At 37.3% G+C, this 14,241-nt stretch overlaps 1 protein-coding gene across 4 annotated transcripts in view; it reads left to right on the plus strand.

Moving 5' to 3' along the window:
* DPYD (dihydropyrimidine dehydrogenase) overlaps positions 1-14,241 on the plus strand; it is a 611,068-nt gene that overhangs the window by 163,820 nt on the left and 433,007 nt on the right. For all 4 annotated transcript variants that reach the window (XR_014026198.1, XM_081325991.1, XM_081325993.1 and 1 more), the window contains one exon: positions 12,738-12,899. Coding sequence is in view for 3 of the 4 variants with exons in the window: in XM_081325991.1 (XP_081182117.1) it covers positions 12,738-12,899 (162 nt within the window). In the remaining variant the exon portion in view is untranslated. The remainder of the gene's footprint in view (positions 1-12,737; positions 12,900-14,241) is intronic.

The following is a 14,241-nucleotide window of genomic DNA, read 5'->3' on the forward strand; positions in this document are numbered from 1 at the left end:
GTCAGGGTTGATCTCCTCTAGGACTGACCGGTTTGATGGCCTTGCAGTCCAAGGGACTCGCAGGAGTCTTCTCCAGCACCATAGTTCAAAGGCCTCAATTCTTTGGCGCTCGGCCTTTCTTATGGTCCAGCTTTCACAGCCATACATTGCAACTGGGAAGACCATAGCCTTGACTATACGCACTTTTGTTGACAGGGTGATGTTTCTGCTTTTTAGTGTGCCCATGGCATTTTAGTTATATTTAAATGAATTTTCCCATGGATGGTCAATTTTCTTTCTTTTTCAGGTTGTTGCAAGCCTTTATGTCCCATATACATCATCCACCGTGGCTATTCTTCTGCAATTTGAAAATAACAAATAATAGTTAGATGATGCGGGGGGGGGGTGTTGAAAAAAACATGGGTAAAGATAGTAGGCAATTATACTGTACATAATAATTAGGCAGTGCTCTTCCTTAGACTATAGTGCAACATGTAATCTATTTTGGAATAAATCCATTCAACGTGAAATCCTAACCATATCTGTTCAAATGTTTGGATATGAAAGAGTATCTCACCAATTCCCAGATAGTGAATTTTGAGCAATGTGCTCCCTATGGATTTTGCAGTCATATATGATAATCAAAACTAACTTAGTTAGCACATACTGAACAAAGGTAGCATTACAAACATAATGGATTACAATTATTTCTACTTGTTTTACTGTAGACTGGAATTAATGTTCAACCAATATGTACTATAGAGCTGACAAGATTTGTAGACTTATAACATCCTTACTAAAACCAAACCCCCCAAAAATCCCATTTATTTGAAATGAAATTGTCAAGCTTAATTCAAAAATATCCTAAAAGTAGTTTTTGTGAGATTAATCACATGTATTTCCAGATGTAATTTCGTCTAAGAAGCATGTGTCTGCAGTCCAACATGTAGTTTGTATTCTGTCTCTTTTTATAATGTATAACTGTTTGTCTAAATTGTTTACTAATGTGCTTATTGAAGATTTTTACATGTAAAAGATAAACATGAAAATATATGAAGATATCTTGAAAAAAGATAAAAGTTCAAAGGAACACAAAGATTGAAAAAGAAAAAAGAAAAAGATAAGTAAAAAAACAACTACAGATCTTTACAGCAGTTACAAACCAACTTAGTATCCTTTCTCCTTCTTTAACATTACATTACATTCTCTTCTGTCCCATATTCAACCCTTTTTAAACAGCAAATTATTATTATTTTTTATTTCAGCAAAAAGTCCTTATGGGTTTCTAGTCTTGGTCCTGGATGAAGCGGATTATCTAGACCCGTTCCAATCGGGTTTCAGGCCCGGGTACAGCACGGAGACGGCATTGGTCGCTCTGGTGAATGATCTATGGAGGGCACGGGACAGAGGACATTCCTCTGTCCTTGTCCTATTAGACCTCTCGGTGGCTTTCGATACCATCGACCATGGTATCCTGCTGCGGCGTCTCAGGGGATTGGGAGTGGGAGGCACAGTTCTTCAGTGGTTCTCCTATCTCCTGGGACGCTCGCAGTCGGTGTTGGCAGGGGGGCAGAGGTCGACCCCTAGGACTCTCGTTTGTGGAGTTCCTCAGGGGTTGGTCCTCTCGCCTCTCCTGTTCAACATCTACATGAAACCGCTGGGTGAGATCATTCGTGGTTTTGGAGTTGGGTATCATCAGTATGCCGATGATACCCAACTTTTCATTTCGACCCCAAACCACCCCAGTGATGCCCTCGACGTGATGTCCCGTTGCCTGGAGGCGGTTCGGGCCTGGATGGGGAGGAACAGACTTCAGCTCAACCCTGACAAGACTGAGTGGCTGTGCATCCCGGGACATTCAAAATATTCCACCTCATCTTATGGGGGGTGAGTCCTTACCCCCCGTGGATAGGGCTCGCAACTTGGGAGTCCTCCTAGATTCACGGCTTACTCTGGAAAATCATATAGTAGCCGTGACTAGGGGGGCTTTCGCCCAGGTTCGCCTGGTGCGCCAGTTGCGGCCCTATCTGGACCAGGATGCCCTGTGCACGGTCACTCATGCGCTCGTGACCTCTCGCCTGGACTACTGCAATGCTCTTTACATGGGGCTTCCCTTGAAGACCACTCGGAGGCTCCAACTGGTACAGAATGCGGCTGCGAGAGTTGTCTTGGGAGTTTCCCAGTACTCCCATGTTACACCTTTGCTCCGCGAGCTACATTGGCTACCAGTTGTCTTCCGGGTGAGATTCAAGGTTTTGGTTATGATCTTCAAGTCCTTACATGGCATGGGTCCGGGGTACCTCGAGGACCACCTGCTGCCGGCATCAACTCCCCTCCGCCCTGTGCGTTCCCACAGAGAGGGCCTCCTCAGGGTGCCTCCGGTCAGGGAATGTCGACTGGTGGCCCCCAGGGGGAGGGCCTTCTCTGTGGGCGCTCCGGCGCTATGGAACCAACTGCCGGTTGAGCTCCGGATGGCATCGGACCTTCGCTCCTTCCGGCGCGGTCTGAAGACCCACTTATTTTAACTAGCTGGTCTGGCCTGATGGGGAACGTTAGGGTTTTTAATGGGTTTTTTATTGTTATTGTAATTTTTAATTGGGCACCTGTTTAATTCCTTTTTAATTTTTGTATTGTTATTTATATATGCCCTGTTAACCGCCCTGAGTCTTTCGGGAGAAGGGCGGTATACAAATTTAATAAAAGTAAGTAAAGTAAGTAAGTAATATTTAAAGTGAATTTGTGAAAAATGAAATTTTCATAATTGTCATTGGATCTTTGCTATGAAGCTGGCGCAGTCAAGACTGACATAATTTGCACTTTGTGTCAATGCTAAATAGATTTGGGTTCTTCAATTAAATATTTTTTTAAAAAAAAACATGTGACAATCTCTGAACATTAATTAGGATGAAAGAAGATAAGATGGACTAAGCAGAAGAGGAAAATAAATTGGCAAAGTTATTTATAGTAAATACACTTAGGATGTTATTTAATTTGACCCTTACCCATAGTTAAGTATATACTAATTTTGGCTTAAAGTCTGACAAATGTATCTAGTTTAACATTTCAAGATAGGTGGAAATTGTACACTTAGTTCTTTTAACCTTATACATAATTCCTTTCCTTCCTTTTTTGTTAATATCTTGTCATGAAAAGATTTCTGTCAGACTTAAAAATCTGCACATTTTAGTAGGTTGTGATTGGTGTATGCTCTATTACTCTTGAATGGATATATTTTAATTTTCTGTCACTTCTTGCAGATTTCATTACTGTTTGTTTCCTTCACCTATCCACCACTGTTTTTTAATCTGATTCCCATTTCAGAATCTCTCAGATTGCATCAGTGGTAGTAGCCATGGCAGCTACTGACTATGTGGCTAAGCAAGATGGACTTGTAGTCCAAAAAAAATCTGGGGCATCAGATTGGAAAATGCTACTCTGGCTCCTTGTTATGCCAACTTTTCATGTCATTTCATGTCATTTATGCTCTCTTTGTCTCTATTTTTATTTATTATAGTGCTTCCTTCTCTCTTCCCCTTCCCTCTGTTTTGTGTTTAATTCTATCACTTAAGATTTAAAATGTAATGAAACATAGACGTTAGACACAAGAGGGCCTGTTCTCAAAATGACAGCTCAAATTGTGCATGCAAATTGGAGACTGTGTGTGAAAGTCTGTACTCATTTGCACAAGCCATGCGCGCTCATGCATGCCATTTAAAACTGCTACATTTAATTTTAATAAGTGGGGCTTCAAGAAAATGTCTTTAATTTTAGAGGCAGGATAGATGTCGCCTACATGCCACTAAAAAATGTTGCCAAAAATCACCTGCCAGAGTTCAGAAGCAAAATGATACATGGAATCATTAGCATGAAGAACTGATTTTTGAAAGGAAAAAAAAAACTACAGCTACTATGCACTGAGTTATAATTACATAGAAATATGCATTTTAATTAACCTTTCCAGTAGGATTTCTGAGGCATGGGATTTCTTTTTTTAAGTTCAGTTTTATTGAGGGTTTTTTTTTTAATTCTCCCTGCTCATCTTGATCTTTTTCCAGGTCACTAAATACAAATGCTTTCAAGAGAAAAGCAAGGATGTTGTTAATGTATTTGAAATACTGACTTTTCTTAAGATGTCTATCAGCACTTAATGTAGTAGGATGGCTGACAGCTGGTTTCGGTTGCCATAGCGTAATTATGTAGAATAGACTGTCTCTATGACACTGTTTCAATGAAAGAATATCTCGCATTCTAGATGACAAAGACAAAATGACATTACAAGAACCAGCATACAGTTCTTTTTCTTTAGCTGTGTAAAACTATAGCACTGTTTTGATGATGCAAGTCAAATGATATGCTGTAAAGATCAATGGCTAAAATAAAATACATATTGATAGCCTGTCATAGTCTCTGTTCATTTGTTCTACCTCTTCCTCTATTGTCAGGAAGTATGCTACCAGCAGGATGCTATTTAAAATAAGGTTTAAAAACTCATGATTTTTAACTTCCATATTTAAAGCATGTATCATCTTCCTAAATCTGATTAGTTAACTAATTAGTTGGGTTAATGCAGTCTCCTGATGTCCTCAAGGACAAATGCTTGTCACCTCAAGTTGTCCCCAACCATGGACTTGTTGGAGTTGTTCCAAGTATAATCTTGCATTTTTTTTAGTCCATCCAACCACCCCATCCATTACTTTATCTTCTAGTTGCCTTCACCATGATAATTTCTTCCAGTGCATAATTTAATTGCAACTTATGGTTGAAGTAAGTGAGTCTCTGCTTTCAGGTTATTGCCTTGAGGGAGTAGTTAGTCTTTATTTGATGAATAATAATAATAATAATAATAATAATAATAATAATAATAATAATAATAATAATAATAATAATAATAATAATAATAATAATAATAATAATAATAATAATATAACAATAATAATAATAATAAAATTTACAGTCCACAATTCAGCAGTATCTGTATTTTGTTGCTCATTCTTTCTCACCATCCAGCTTTCACAAATTTACATTATCACTGGAAAACCATAGCTTTAACTATGTTATATTTGTTGTCATGGAATTAACCTTATAGTTCATGATCTTGTATAATTCTTTCTACACTAAGATTAATTTATTTATTATTCTAGCACATTGTCCATCTTGAACTATTCATGAGACCAATCTACTTGTGAATGCCTAGCACTGGGTCACTAGAAGAGTGCTTTCTGATCTTCCAATAGCAATAGCGCTTAGACTTATACACCGCTTCCCAGTGCTTTACAGCCTTTTCTGGGTGGTTTACAGAGTCAGAATATTGCCTCCAATAATCTGGCTCCTCATTTTGCCGATCATGGAAGGATGGAAGGCTGAGTCAACCTTGCGCCGGTGAGAATCAAGCTGCTGAACTGCTGGCAGCCAGCAGCCTGCAGTACTGCATTCTAACCACTGGACCACCACGGCTCATTGTCTGGCACCAAAATCTATCCAAACATTTCAACATGTCAGACTTTATACAGGCTAGTAGTGGAACTAAAATGCTGAGATTCAAGAATATAGTCCAGCTCTTTTATGAAGAAAATGGCTACTGAAAACTGGATTCAGCTTCTATGAATGGCAGTCCCCAAATTCAAATCCTATATGTCTTTTTCAGATCTTTAGGTCCTAAGGGACTGAAAAATCACAGAAATGATTGACACTTGTACATTATTATTATTATTATTATTATTATTATTATTATTATTATTATTATTATTATTATTATCATCATCATCATCATCATCATCATCATCAGTCTGGTCTGGTCTTTGGCCCTTTGCTCTAGTCTTCAGATAGCCCTTTCCATGTTGTCAGCAGTATGAAGTCAACTCCCACTGCCTGCAGTGATCCCATACCCAGTTATCTGGAAGTGAATTTAGCTAAATTCAGTGGAGGTTTTTAGTAATAATGGTGGAGAAATAATTTGGTTTACACTTTAAAATAGTTTAGTCTAATTCAGTCTAGTTGCATGATTAAAATGCGTTGGAAAGCATAAAAAGAAAACTGGGTATACTGTATAATTCAAGTACATATAAAGTGCACTTAACGTTAAATGCAAATATAGGTAAAATGCATCATTTCTTTTTTGTTCCCAATACATTATGCAGACTTTGTCAGATTTTTTGAAAAAGACATATATCACTGTAATAGAACAAATTTGTGCTTCTACAAATTTGAAAGTTATAGAAGTTATGTTCTGGAATAACATATACGGTACTGCAGTGCCAGTCCATAGTCTTATCGTCTAACTTGAAAGAAAGCTGCACTGAATACAGTGACATTTGTGTTTGAATGTTGTGCCTAGTAATGTTCCGTTTAGCCACCTTTGCAAACAACGAGCTGTACATTCTAGTTTATTAAACTATAATTTAGGCCAGCATGGTTCATTGCTTCTTGCTTCTCTCTTTAAATGGTAAATAAGACAGAGGTAGTTTAACTTGATGTTTATATCTGGGATCACAGTTTATTGGTTAGAAACTAACCAAGGTTCTTTATGAATTTAAAATTAAGTTTATATCATCATCATCATCATCATCATCATCATCATCATCATCATTTTAGCCATTGTCTATCCACTGCAGGATGAAGGTCTGTTTCCAACCCACACGGTCCTGAGCTATTTTTCCCCCAGTTGGGCCTGCAATATTTGCTGATGTCGTCAATCCATCTTGTTTTAAGGTGTCTTTTGTGGATGCTTTTTATCAAGAGGAATCAAAATTTTACGTATTGACTTATTAATGAGTAGAACATAACCTTAGGTTTGGACATCATTCACTCTTTAATGACAACCTGTAAGAAATCAGTTTGCTACTTGTTAACTCAGTTTATAGTTTTATGAGCCATATGGTTTAATCAACTCTCCTTCAAAGTCTAAAAATGATAATGTGGAAAAAAAATTTCAGCAACCAGGTGCTCCAAAATAGGACACTGCTTGATATGAGCACACTTTATTCAGTGTTGTCTGGATCTTTTTAGAGAGACGACTTTGCCAGGACAATAATTTTGAGCTTTTTGTGATTGAATCTTCAATCTTTTGTGGATTAAAATCTTCAATCTTTCCTATATTATACCAAGACTACCAAATGTCAAGGTTCTGACTAACAAACCCAACTAAGTAAACACCGACAAGACGATCCAATCTCTTTATACAAAACTTTATTGAGTGCATCATTTCGGCATGATTGAAAGCAAAACCAGCTCTGGTTATTTCCTCCGCTAACCACTATAATTAAAATATACAATTCTCCCTCCCTTTATTAGTGCATGTCACATTGTCCAATCAAGTGTCAAAAGTTTGTTATGAGACTGTGTCTTTGTGGGTTGGTAAACACCTGCTGAAACGTCCTTGGTTCACGCAGTTGGATTTCTTGATGTCTGGAGTCTGCATTCCATTTTCCTCCTCCTCTACCCACCCCCCAGTGCATTGGCAACCTAAGAAGCAGTAAGGATGGCAATATCGTGCACGCGCTTCAAGCTTGACAGCAAGCATGTGTGAAGAAGGGACAAAAATATGCTCCTTTGTTTGCAGTAGAAGGCAGGGATGGAGAATAGAATTGGGGACTCTTTTGAAGACATTTATTTTCAGTCCCTTCTCTTATTGTGTTTATGTATACTGTCTTAGAAGGAAAGTTTCATTACAATTAGATGGATCTACTTTTGAGCAAAGACTGCTTTGGGCTCATTGATGGATAATGATAGGCATTCCTTCTGTCCTAATTATCTAGAACACAACTTTAGCAATGAAGTCTAGAAGGCATTTTATTGGGGGAGATTGCATTATGTATTTGAAAAACCTACAGATCAGAAAATCTCTGCTGGGTGCATACATAATGTGTGCTGGAACCAGAGGAAAATCTAAATGGTAGGAGCATTTCCTGATAGAAAATGTAATTTCTTCTGGACTAACAGTTATTGATCCAACATCGTTTAATAGGTTTTTCCAAGTAAAAACATTCTCATTTACATGCATATGATGTAATGCTTCCAAGTGATACATGCAAAGATCTGCCTCTGTCTGCTACCAATTATTGATGTCTGTTTAAGACTGGCTTCTATTATTTTGGTTACCAATGCAGTGCTTATTGGCATTTTGATAAAGGGAAGCTTGAAACATCCTGTCCACTTAGATGCATGTTTTGCTGTGGAATTGCCCAACAGAAGGCATTATGTAAACAAAGCATGAACAGGCATCTGTTAAATTAAAAACATTTACAAAGCATTCTAATATCTAAGACACTTTTCATTCATGAATAATGGTAAGAACTGGACCTGTTTGAATAATTGTAACTCATTTTTGGTCCTATCTTGCAGGTACAGGCTTGGAATCCTGCTGCTTACCTCAGTTAAATCTTCTTAGGAGAACCCAGCCCGTATTGAGAGGGCTGTGGTGCTTGCACTAAGAGGGCTGTGGTGCTTGCACTAAGCCAGCTGACTGAATTCTTAATAAATATGAATATGTCTCGCTTGGTCTTTCACAGAGTTTAGAATTTCGTAGTCATTAACAGGAAACAAAGCAAAAGGAATTAAAATTGAGGGAGAAAAGAGGGGCCGGGTAGGAAGCTGGTTGTACAATGGAGTAAACAGGTGCTTTTCAATTTCCAACTTTAGGGCTCAGAGGGTGAGGCCCGAAGTCACCCAACTTTAAGCCTAGAAACTGGGCCTCCCCTCTTTTAGCAAGCGCATTAACATACACCTTACTGGCATTCTCTTTTTCTCTCACGTATGGATATTTATTTATTTATTAAATTTATATGCTGCTCATCTCCCTGTCAAGGAGACTCTGGGCGGCTTACAAAAAAAGTAAAAAGATAAATATAGAAACAATTAAGTTTCGTTGTTGTTGTTGTTTTTTTTTAAAAAGAAACTATATAAAAATGGATGGCACTGGGATGAGATCTTTTTACCCCATCAAGCATCTCTAGTGGTGGATGCCCACAGCAGGGCCTCAGTCCAACTGACAAAACCAGGTTTTGGTACTTTTCTAGAAGGCCAAAAGCATGGGAGCAGTTCTCACCTACAGTGTAGAGTGTTCCACAGGACCAAGGCAATAGAGAAGAAGGCTCTTCTCTTTGATCCCACCTACCAGAATTCTTTAGCAGATGGGGTCCATAATAGGCATTTTTCTTTGGGACAAATGGAGCAGGTGAGTCTCATTGGATTGTTGGTCATTAGTCCTATTTATATGCTTATATGTGTAACTGTATAAGATAGTAAGGAAGTGCATGGTAGATATGGTTGCAATGAATTTCAGTTCTTGTAAAAAGTTATTCTTCTATTGCACACAAGTTAGCAAAATAGAAGCTTTACATGCATAAAGACAACTGGTTAGTTTTTATAGTGTTCTTCATATTTTGTGTCTTTTAATTAATATTAATATCTTTCATTGTTTTCATGATCTCTGAAATAATTTGAAATAGTGCTAAAATATACCAGCCACAATGCAGTTCAGAATTTACTTGCTGTATTCTTCTTTAATTTGTTTGCTATATTATTCTTTAATAAAATGGTAGCTCGTGATGCATACTTCCCAGTGGTTACATAGTCCATGTAAACTGTACATAATAGTTTTAAATTCAATGAATAATGCATCTTGGCATAAATTTAATCACAATAATAACCCAGTAACAGAGGAAAACATTCAACATTTGAATTTACATAATGGAAGAATTCTAATGAAGATGCCACACAAGTAAATTAGTACATGAAAATTTGTCTTTTAACTGTTATATGATTAATTGGTTTTAACAAGAAAAAAATAAGCACCTGTTGAATAGGTTGCGGAGAACATTCTATCAATGTATTAAAATGACTCTACATTTGCATGTGCTGATTTGGCATATATAAGTAAATACCTTTTTAAATTTCAGCTTTAGTGTAAAAGACATCTGGTTTGATATTTCAACTTTCATCATGTACTGAAAGACTCTAACATTCTGACAAATAAATTGAGTTATATTTTCATGCATTACTTCCTTTAAAATGACAATATGTAACTTGATGGTTACCATCTAGATTAGCTAGAATGTTAATGTAAGGCAGTTTGCAAGAATGACGGAACAAGACCAGCCCACTCTCCATCTGTTTCTTTTTTATCATTGTGCCCGAAGCTTTGAAAGCAACTTATTGCTTCACATATTTTAAAATTAATCTTTTCAACAAATATTTTGTCAAAGCTGCTTAATAATTTCTTCCCATTTTCTGTTTGTCGTAAGAGAGAGTGGACAATTGAATGGAATGTATCCGTGAAGTATAAAAATGGAGAAGACTGCATGTGTATTTCTGGCTCTTTCTTTGTCTCCAGTAGTTGACCAGCTGTGAGTACAGCTGCTTCAAATAATTATAGATAACCAGTTCTTTTCTTCCATAAATTTGGAATATTGATTTCTTACTGAACTCAAAATGTTTTTGTGAAACATGAGGACCCAGATTGCTGGGGGCAATTAAGCTGACTTTGTAATAATGCTGCTTGGGTGTGTGTGTGAAAGCCCTAATCAGCAGGCATATACATAGAATGAAGGCTACTGCTAAGCTTGTAAGCCGCCCTGAGTCTTCGGAGAAGGGTGGGATATAAATGGAATTAAAATAAATAAATAAATAAAAATGTGATACTCTTTAATGCTCCAGTCATACAGCATGTAGCTTGCCTTATTACAAGTTTTGTTATCTCATATGTTTTCATGCAAGCTTCCACTTTTACTAGTTCATCTGGTAGTTTCTATGATAGCAAAACTATTTTGTATATTTTTCAGCCAGGTTTTATTTTCTTGTCTTGTTCATGATTTTTAAATCAGACTCTTCTGGCTTTTAATCTGATTAAATTTCTGACTGAAGCCGGGATCTTCCTGTTGAAACTGCCATAGGAGGGAAGAACTGAAAAAAGGATCTAGGGCCTGTCCAGTGCCAGGGAAAACAGGAGATTCAGACAGTTCAAATGAGTATAAAGATTTATTGTAAGCTTAAGCTCTCTACAAGAACCTGACCAACTAGCCATTAAGGGAAATAAGCAGGAGATAAGAGAGGCATTCAAGGTGGGCTGGACTTAGCTCTCTTGCAGGCACACAGGGACTCATGACTTAGGACGTGTTTGACCCCTCCCTTGGGCTCAGCCTGGTCATCTCCTCTAAGACCACTGCTACCACTTGTCAAAGTCTATGGAGATTCTCAGTCATCCAGGTCATGGTTGTGCCAGAAGGTGCTTTTTCTAAAAGGCAACTGAACTTTGTTTTTCCTTGAAGACATTTCGCTTCTCATCCAAGAAGCCTCTTCAATTCTGACTTAACAGAGCTTAATGATTGTAAGGAAAATGGCAGTCTTATGTAGAAAATGGAAGCCTTTAGCCCTCATGCTTGAATAGAGTTTTGTAAGTTATAGTGTATGCAGCGTCTAATAGTCAACCAAACCAAACTATTGTCAGAAGGTCTCTTAAACCATGAAACATGGAGACTGCAGAAATAGGTGGGTAGGCTAAGCATTTGAAGTAGCTTTCTAACTCCTTCAAAATTATTTTCCACTTGCATTTTTAATTAATATATCTAGTAGTCTTGTCCAATATGTTTAGTTGCTTCTCCTATAAAGTTCAGCCACAAATAGAAAAATAAAAATAAAAAGAAGGAGGTAAGTTTGATGAATGGAAATTAATTGCCTTCATGCTTCTCCAACATATAGCTTCTAGATAAGTTGGGTGATTTTTAAATTTCATTTATTAGATTTTTGTCCTGCCTTTATTACATTTGTAAGTAACTCTAAGCAATGAGCATACATAATACTCCTTCCTCCTCCTCCCCCCCACCAAAAGAACAGCCCAGAGTGAGGTGGGCTGGCCTAAAGAAAAGGGCTTTCATGCCTAAGGCAGTACTAGAACTTACAGTCTCCTGGTTCTAGGTTAGCACCTTAACCACTACACAAAACTATTTTTCAAGTAATTTCTCCGATTTCATATCAGTCCAATGTTCCAATCAGTGTGTTGGAAAAGACTGCCCTAATAAGACCAATATTTGGTATGTCTTTCATTTCATTTGATTGCAAATTTGAGGAGGAGGGGTGGAATTCCTCGCACTATGTTTCTATATAACAGATATGTTGGGAGATGCAGCATTCAGATGTTGATGTAAAACAAAATACAACACTTATTAGATGGTGAGGTGTTTGGTGTGAGGTGAAGCAGCATGAAGCTGCCCTTAGTCTCTCCAACAGCTAATCTGACTAAATCTTTGGTAATGTACCAACATTATGTGTCTGTTTTATACATTAATAAGTCTGCTTTGGCAAAGACCAGTAGTGAAGCTTAGGGATATGTGATCAGTAATAATGAGAGGAAGTATCTGGATAGATCTTTCAGATGAGATTAACATTGTATCATCTTGCAATTTTATCTAGCTAATTGATTTAGGATTGTAGGATTCCATTTTAGATACTTTCACAGATTCAGCATTATTTCTACATAGAAGTAATTTTGCTATGAATAGATGGGGAAGAAGCTTAAAATCTATCTCAGCTAATAAGAAAATTTCAGTCTTTAAAAGATACACATAATTGAGAGTGGATTTAAAATCTGTAAGAATAGGTAATGTGTGACTTTTTTTGTATGAAATCGTATAGTATTGTGAAGTTTTGTATGGCTAACGCAGCACATGTTATACAGATAAAATAATGCAAGCAGCTTGTCTAACATTCAATATTTCCTCTAATATGATATTTCAGTGGTTGTTTTTTCCCCCCTGTTTCTGCAGAATTACTATGGAGCCGCCAAAATGATATTTTCTGACAATCCACTTGGACTATCATGTGGGATGGTGTGTCCAACTTCTGATCTTTGTGTGGGAGGATGCAATTTATATGCCACTGAGGATGGACCAATTAATATTGGTGGACTGCAGCAATTTGCTACAGAAGTAAGTAAAATGTACATTTAGATTTTTCCTTCTTCTCTATGCATGAGATTTTTCACTAGTTCTTTTCTTTTTGAACCTAATTAAAGCAGATGTGATAAGATTCCTTTTCTTCATATAGAACACAAATCAGAGAGTTGTTAGCAATTAAGAAATTAGTTTTACGTTTCTAAAGTAATCCCTGCACAACGTTTATAAAAATATAATTTATTCAGGTTTTCAGCTCCACATATAACTTTCAGGATAGATTTACAAGTATAAAGTTAAATGTATATTGGATCTACACCATGTTAGTTACATTGATTTTTTTTTTCATTTTCATCATTATTTCAGTTATTGAACTAAAATCCAGCTATCATAGTCTGTATTCAAAATGTAATAATTCTAATGGAAAATAAGAGGCATTAAAAATGTCTGACTTGTAAGAAAGAAAAGACTCAATAGGATGCTCAGACATTAAAAAAAAAAGACAGGACGATGCCACTACTTGAAAAATCCAATGTTTTAGTCATCTGTCAGACATGGAATATTTGAAAATGTTTTTGAAATATTCTAGCCCTAAATCATTAACATCCTAGAAGGTAACTGTAAGGACTGCCCTAGCTAGACCTCTCAGAAAAGCATGACTCTTGACTACCATGTGGTTAATCAAAAGGAATACCAAGGAATAACCAAGGAATGCCGAGACCTCAGAGATGTGTATAGCAAAAAGGGCTCAGATGAACTCCACACCCCCCCCCCCGACTTACTGAGTGTGCTATAGAAATCCCACTGGTGCCAAACTGCCAAAACCAAACCTGTACTCAATGACACCCAGGGAGCTGGAGGAACTGTGATAGTTCATTTATTAAAAACTAGCCTATTCAACCAGCCTGTCCCTGGGTTGCGGCCCCAGTCCTGTCCCGGGAAAAGAAGGACAGATCCCTTTGTCTATGTGTGGACTATAGAGGGCTAAACACGGTCTGTGTAGAGAATGTTTACCTCCTGCCTCTGATGAAAGACATGCTAGTCTACCTGGCCAAAGGCAAAATCTTTACGAAACTGGACTTGTGGGAGGAATATTACCGTGTAAAGATCAGAGAGGGGGATGAATGGAAAACTCTGTTCAACTGCCCGCTGGATTGTTTACAATTTAAGGTGATACCTTTTGGACTGCAGGGGGTCCTGGCTATACTCATGCAATTGATTGATGAGGTCCTACATGAGTAATAATTACAATTTTTAAATTTGTTTCCAAGAAACAGGTAGCTAGTGCTGATTTAATAATATAATATAATATAATACATGTGCTGAAAAGATTTATACTCAAACTATAGCATTGATCTGGATATGAGAAAACCAGATA

The sequence above is a fragment of the Vipera berus genome, assembly GCF_964194415.1.
Source record: "Vipera berus genome assembly, chromosome: 3".
NCBI lineage: Eukaryota > Metazoa > Chordata > Lepidosauria > Squamata > Viperidae > Vipera > Vipera berus.